Below are 7,524 nucleotides of genomic sequence, written 5' to 3' on the forward strand. Positions count from 1 at the left end.
AAAAAATAAAGCTCGTTATGAACGATACGATTTGACGCAAAATCACGTTGTTTGACGACCCTTGAATAGTGATCTTTAATTTAAATGTTCCTTTTGCTTTTGCACTAGCCGCCACAGATGTCATAAAATTATGAATGACAGACTACTGTCTGGATTTTTGATACCATTGCCATCCGAATTTCGATCGGCAAGTTGGTAAAATAAACGTGATAATAGACTGTAAACGAAACATTATTTCAGCAGAAGGGTAAATAAGTAATAGAAGTTTTATTATATAGTTTTGTGCCTAGAAAATAATGTAAATACTCTTATTGTAAATCTGATAAGCCTCTTGTATTTTAAAAACAATTTCGTAGGTTTAAATACATTATTTCTACTAACAAAATATTTTGTGTTGACCCGTGTTCTTACTTCTTCTCATGGAGACTCCAAGAGATGAAGGGACGGAGATGGGCGAAGGGGAAGACAATATACCCAGTGATTTTTTCGACGATTTTACAAAAGATGAATTTATGGAAGGTTTGAGTGTTATAGATGAGTGTTGGGAAGACGTTATCGGTCCTTCCTCGCACCAGCGGGAAGCACGATCTCGCATTAACGCAGAGGCGCTAGACAGTGTGAACGATCTCCGCGAGCTGATAGGCGAAGATAATGGCGAAGACAAACCCAAACCCAAACCCAAGCCCAAGGCCAAAAAGAGGAGACCTTTCGTCATTGCTGACAGTAAATATCGGTGGAAAAAACCAGACACACCTGAAAAGTCGGAGCTCGATAATTTTATTAAACCGGGCAGTCGAAGAGATCCTAGCAAAACCAATAAAGCTATCAAAAAAGACAAAGAAGTGAAAGTGCAGCAGTTCTTAGCAAAGAGTTTGGAATCTTCTGACGACCTACGTCCACCTGGCACTGAACTCGACGATTATTATGACGAAGAAAAAAAAAAAGATGTCAAGATGGAGCCTACTCCTGCTGAAGAGGACATGCTGGAGCAAGAATCGTCAAAGTCAATGACAGAGCAATATTCACCATCTTCGCAACAACGACACCGTTCCCGTTCACACCATAGTCCTCGTCATCGTCGTAGTCCCCGTCCTGTTCGTCATAGTCCTCGGCCGCGGCGCAGTCCCAACGGTAGTCCCCGACGAAACTTTCGACACCAAAGCCCTTCTTTCAATAGGAATCGTTTTGTTGCCCGAAGGTATAGTCCTTTTAAGAATGTGAGAAGAAACTTCAGCCCTCAAAGACGTAGCCCTGTGCGTCGCAGTCCACGGAGATACAGTCCTGGTCGCCGCAGTCCACGTCAACAACGGCGCTCAAGATCACCTCGCAGACGATACGGATCACGTCGGTCACATTCACGATCACCACGCCGCAATGACACTTTTCTGTATCCAAAAGATTCAAATGCCTCCTCTAGTTATATTCAAGGAAACGTGCCATATCAGCCTGAACTGGTGCAACAGTACGGTCCACCACCGATGCACCCTGAGTTCCCCGGAGCTATGCCTGGGTATTCTTACCCACAAGTTCCAGCTTATGGTAGTGGTTTCCCTGATCCATATAACTATGGAGTGCCACAGGCACAGCCAGGCAATATGCCTATGCCAGTGCTAGGACCTAACCCAGTCCCGGCCCCACCATCCATGGTTCCAGCTCCTAAATCCTCCGCAGCAGATGCTCCAACACCATATGATGCTTTGGCACAAGTAAATATACTTTTCATAATGGTGTATATTATTTTTAATTGTTTGAATTGTTTTACAATAATATATGGATGTTTCAGTTAGTGGCGGAGGGGAAAATTTCACAAGAAGATTACCTTAAGCTCACTCCAAATAAAGGTATGATGAGGAACTGGATTTGGTTTTGTAATTTCTATCACATTTTGTAAATGTTCATCCCAATATCAATGCATTTTTATAATATTACAGGTGCGACTGCTACTCAAATGGATACAAAAACTAGGGTTATGGGTGGGTATTTATTGCTATCTTTGTATTTTGCATGTATTTTTATGACAATGACTACAGTATGTAACTTGTTCTGTAATAAAAATAGTATATTTAATTTTATCTGGTCTATTTTTTTATTTTGATTGATATAAAAAGTTAAATCATGCTGGATAATTACAGATCAAAACGTTAGTGCAGTGTCATTCGACTTTTCTGTTGTAACTTTGCTTTGTGTATTACCTTATTGTCTATCAGTGCAGTTGGATGAAAAAAGTGCCAATTTTGTGTTCACAGTGTTAACTCGGTGCAATCAAGCAATATCCAAGTTGGACCAATTGCTACTGCCAAATCGTTTGGTGTTAAACAAGATGAACATGGAAAAAGATGACAAATATTTAGCGCCTAAGTATTGTTCGCCGCTGAAGAGACAAGCAGTCACGGAGTTCAGCTTCACCAAAGGCTCGGTTTCGTCAGCTCAGCAGACTAAACAACTCGTGGAAAGCATAATCTCTACACTTGGACTCGACAAGGTCGTCTCCAAATATAAAAAGAAGCAGCCAAAAGATATGAAAGATGCTGTGGTTCAGACGACAAAACCCCAGTGCGACGTCTGCGAGATCCGGGAAGCTACCAAGTATCACGATGCTAGTACTTCTACTGAACCTGAATACTTTACTTCTAGTATTCATACTCAAGTTGTGGAGCAGGATTTAGTTAATTCTAAATCTATTTTCAACCCGAGTGGCAGTATTGGCGATGGAGCTCCTATTTCAATTTCTCACCTGACTCCAGCACAGTTGGTGTCGCAGTTGGCAGCGCGGGCGAAGACATTGCAGCAGCCGGGACAAGAGAACCAGCAGAATCAGTTCACGAGGCGGCCGAACTACGACTACGATGGCAGGGGTGGGCAGCAATATCACCATTCGTATAATTCCTACAACCGTTATTGAATCTGTTGTTCTTGTAGTAATGACTGAGCATGTATCATATATAAAGTAATTTTACTCATAATAATAATTTTAGTTAGTTAAAACTGGTTTATAAATAAAATGGAAACTTTGTTGTTTTACTGCACTAGTATTTTATTTTACTACTGGATCTGGACCATTAAAAATGATCCGTGCTATGTAATATTTTTAATGATATGGGATTTTGTTTTTATTTATTAGCAAGTTAAGATGTTAAATAAATAAATGTAGTCAATATTCAAAGTGTGCGTTTGTCTGTCTACAATCTTTTATTAAACCTAGTGTTTGCCTATGCATAAAAAGCTTAGCATGTGTGCTTAAATGGTTTAAGAAGACTGGATGGACTGATGCTTACCACTTGACGATGGAGGTCTGGAAGAGAACGAGGTTCGCGGCTTTCCAAGACAAGCAACCACAGACACTGAAACAGAAGCCAAATCTAATTAATATCTAAGATATAACTGAAAAAAATGTACATTGCTAGTATGTAACAAAATATTTTAGTACAAAATTGTAATAAATACTTATTTAATAATAACACATGTTTTGCACTGTAATCTTTGCAAATTGCCTAGAATAATGTAAGATTCGAATGTTGAATGATTCATTTAGAATATTTTAGAACTTAATGAAATAAAGCCTATAGGTACGACGCCAGGGCTAGTCGACAGAAAGAACAAGACCTAAGTACTGCTCAGACAACTGAGAATCTGCGGTATACGAGGTGGGTGGAACTGCTATAATTTATTTTTCAATGTCCTGCTATTCGAGAATCAAGTGCTAATGAAGTGGTACTCTATCTACATAATAGGAGAGCTAAAAAATGATTCTATCTGTTTCGCACTTATAATAAAGCTTTGAATGATCATTAGATCATTACGCATAATAAATAAAACTTAGACGCGTCTTTCTGTCTGCCTGTTGATATGCGATTAACTCAAAATCTACTGAAAGAATTTCGTGCAGCTTGGAACATCCTCGAGGAAGATTTTAGTATCCATTACCACGTTAACCCGGCCAAGCCAGGGCCTGCTACTAGTCTTTTATATTTGTCTTAAGCTCAGTGAAGTTTATAAATAACCCAATGTTACAGTGCACACCATAAGAGAAGTCTATCATTTGCTTTTACTTAGTTTTACCAAGTAAATAGTACTTACACATAGGTGGGTACTAGGTACCCACCTATGTGTAAGTAATTATTAAAAATATGTAGTTAGGTAAGTACATTACGTTCTAATGAAATGCGGTTTTAAATAATTATGAAATGTTTATTGATTATCCCATTACAAAATATTTAATCTTGTTTAGAAACATGATTAAGTAGGCATATGGATACGTACATATTCGATTATATAAATATATTTTTTCGTTAAGTCAACAATTTTATTACGACTATTATGCGTATCTTAATAAAATTGAGGGTAACATATGCTTTCAACTGTAACATGCAATGGCGTTGCAGTAAACATTATTGTGTATTATTTTTTTTTATTAACATTCATTGTCTATTCTGACTAGTTAGAGTAACTATTTTTAGTTACGAAAATATGCAACTACTGTTTTGTGTTCGATTTAAACGTGTGAAAATCACAACATTTTGGTAATGTCGGTAAATTAGTAATAAATCAGTACATTATTATTTTGTTACTATCCTTTACATTTTTAATGACATTTCAATATATTAATTTTATGAATTGTTGCACAATATTGTTATTGTTTGCCTACGTTTTAAAGGCGATTTATTAAAGCTCTGTTTTAACCGTCCAAGAAGTCGTCGAGCCACTTTTCAAGATCCTCTGGAGATTCTATGACTGGATCCTTCTTAGGTTCCACTGGTCCTGCAGCAACTGAAATTTATGAAATAAATTCTTTATACATAAAATATTGCATTGTTTTATTTACCTATTTAATGTCATTCTAATGATAATTATTCAGGGGTTCACATGAAAAACCTTTTTAAGAGTACTTCACACTGTTATTGAGAACTATGCTGCTTAATAGTAGAACCAGGTACTTTTACGCGTCGACACACTCAAATCAGTCAGAATATAAATAGTTTTTATGGCAAATTCTTGGCTCTCCATAACTCAATGTCTAAGGTACATTTAGCTTTTTTATATGAGTTCTGACACTTTTGAATAAATAGTGTCAAAACTCATAAAACAAGCTATTGAATAGATAAACTACCGTTAAATTTACTCAGAAACTGGGGGTAAGTCATTTCAATTACACACCAGCATTAAAATCACGCCTCTTTCCCAAGGGGTTTGGCTGTACACAAATCTTTTGCTTCATTCACATCCATACATTTTGTCATTCAAATTTGGTATAACTGGTAAACTAAAGATACAATATAAATAAGATTAGCATTACCTGTAGCGGTGGGTTGACTTAATTTAGTCTCTATTACTGCAACTTTAGCTTCAGGTGGAGGCACAACCTTAGTCACTTTGACTTCAGGAACAACTTTAGTTTCTACAGGAGCTGGTTTTACTTCAACTTGAGAAATGGCTGCTGCTTCAGGAACCTGGTTACTTTGAGCTTCTAACTTATCAGCTTCAAAATTAGGTTTGCTAGGTTTAACAAAAATTAAATCATCTTTCTCAATTACTTCCAGTTCTGTAGTCGGTTTCTCCACTTGTAAATTGTCTTCTACAATTTTATTGCTGTCTATTGTAGCGGTGTTAAATTCTAGATTTACATCGGTTAAACTAGGTTTAATTTCAGTAAAGGGTGGGATTCTAACATCAGTTTTGATTTCAATATCTTTATTCTCTGTCTTATTGTCATTCATCTTTGTGTCTCGTAAACTACTTAGTATTTTATCTTGTGCTTCCATTTCTGGTGTTGAAAATGACTTGTCATTGAAATATTTTTGTTTAAACCTAGTTGATCTGTTATTCATTGTTAGTAAATCTGTATCATTGAATAAAGTTTGTTCAATGTTATTTCTTTCATTAAATGGTATGGTGCAGATAGCTATGTTGAGGTCTTCCATGTTGATGTCGAAATATTTGTCATATGGTGATGGGCCTGTGTTTATGTCCCAAGACTTTTCGTGTTTAAATTGGAAGTGTCCACCTACAGAAAGCGGTGCTTCTATGAGTTTCTGTAAAGCAAAAATATTCATATGTTTACTTGTGTACATTTATTTTTATTTAACTTTATAGATAAGGATGGAATATGTGAGGATATTACTTCGACTTGAAATAACAGACTTGCAAAATCAATGTGCCAGATTTGTTTAAATAAACAAATGTTTATCAAAATCTTTTCCATCATTTTAAGTATTTAGATTTTCTTTTTAATTTAAATGCCATGAAGACATCAAACATAATAATAAATATTTATGTATAGTAGTTATTACCTCATAATCAGCGCCCAAGTTCTCCTGTTCATCAATTTCGTCATAACTCTCAATGGGCACTTCATACTTAGACCAGTTACTCTGTATTTCTTTCTTCTTATATTTGGTGTTCTCTTCTTCAGTGATTTTTAGAATTTCATCAGTTTCCCTTTTCAAGTTTTTGAAGAACTCTGGAGGTGGACTTTCGTATACTGGTGGTTTTTGAGGCACTGTAACTGGATAATAATACATCTTTAGCTACGGGTAATGAAAACAAGTCATGTATGCCTTTATGATATAATTAATAAAATCTGAAAGAATTATTCATCTTTGGTAACCTCATAAAGGAGTAGAAACAATTGACTTAATCAGAAAGTCATCAATTTAGACTTACCTAAATTCATTATGTTTTATGCGGAATTTAACTTGCAAAATTAAGGTAGTTTTCGTGAAAGCAATGGTTAAAACTTTATTCAGATGAGTTGATATTAAATATAAGCAGTTACCTTTAGGAGCACTTTGAGGTTCTTCTACTTTTTCAGCCTTTTTCTCTGCTTTACCTTGCTGATGCCGCTGTCGTGGCTCCCTTTGCTCTTTTGCGTTTTTCTTTTCACTGAAAACATTTTGACATAATTTGTTAGAAAAGCTGGACTAAATAAATAAATTACTATTAATTGGAAGGTTTTGCTTACTTTTTCTTTGAGTCTTCAGGCATTTTTGTGAATAATTGAAACTAAACAGCTGGCCGGCCCATCAGCTGCGCTTGACGTTTATTATCAGGAATGTCATAGTTGTCATCTCATTGCGTCTCACAGTTACGTTTCGTTATTCTTGTGCTAAATATTCACAAAAGATTGTTATTAATAAAATTATTGTTTAACCTCTCTCAAACTGAATGGTGTGTTAACCATGTTCATCGACAATAAGCGCCATAAAAGTGTGGTCGGAAGAAGCCTGATTATTATGCAATAATCAACGGCTAAAACGACAAACATTAACTTATAGTGTAGGTTCCTAAAAGTAAGCTACATTATATAGCTACTTACTTATTTCACTGGTTTAGGACAGACGGCACCAAATAGGCTACGGGTACGTTTTAAACTCTTGGCGACTAAGTTATCCAAGAGCAATTTGGTCGAGGCCATGTTTAGTAGTTGATTCCAATTACTAGGCACGAGATGCTTATGATTATGTACCTACTTATTAAAAAAAAAAACGATCAGCATACTAGTACACGTACCTACTTACTTAGCTCCAT

At 36.0% G+C, this 7,524-nt stretch overlaps 2 protein-coding genes across 2 annotated transcripts; one reads left to right on the forward strand and one right to left on the reverse strand.

Annotated features, from left to right (window-relative positions):
• Positions 1 to 132: 132 nt before the first annotated feature.
• Positions 133 to 3,163, forward strand: LOC142976880 (uncharacterized). The gene is made up of 4 exons (XM_076120456.1): positions 133 to 1,706; positions 1,784 to 1,841; positions 1,932 to 1,973; positions 2,247 to 3,163. Exons 1-4 carry the CDS (start codon positions 420 to 422, stop codon positions 2,900 to 2,902), a joined length of 2,043 nt encoding a protein of 680 aa, XP_075976571.1. The 5' UTR covers positions 133 to 419; the 3' UTR covers positions 2,903 to 3,163.
• Positions 3,164 to 4,167: 1,004 nt separating this feature from the next.
• Aven (Apoptosis and caspase activation inhibitor) lies at positions 4,168 to 7,106 on the reverse strand. The gene is made up of 5 exons (XM_076120458.1): positions 6,959 to 7,106; positions 6,773 to 6,879; positions 6,288 to 6,502; positions 5,294 to 6,029; positions 4,168 to 4,767 (listed from the first exon to the last, which is right to left on the reverse strand). The coding sequence occupies exons 1-5, from the start codon at positions 6,979 to 6,981 to the stop codon at positions 4,676 to 4,678; spliced, it is 1,173 nt and encodes a 390-aa protein (XP_075976573.1). The 5' UTR covers positions 6,982 to 7,106; the 3' UTR covers positions 4,168 to 4,675.
• Positions 7,107 to 7,524: the final 418 nt, after the last annotated feature.

This window comes from Anticarsia gemmatalis, chromosome 12 (assembly GCF_050436995.1).
Source record: "Anticarsia gemmatalis isolate Benzon Research Colony breed Stoneville strain chromosome 12, ilAntGemm2 primary, whole genome shotgun sequence".
NCBI lineage: Eukaryota > Metazoa > Arthropoda > Insecta > Lepidoptera > Erebidae > Anticarsia > Anticarsia gemmatalis.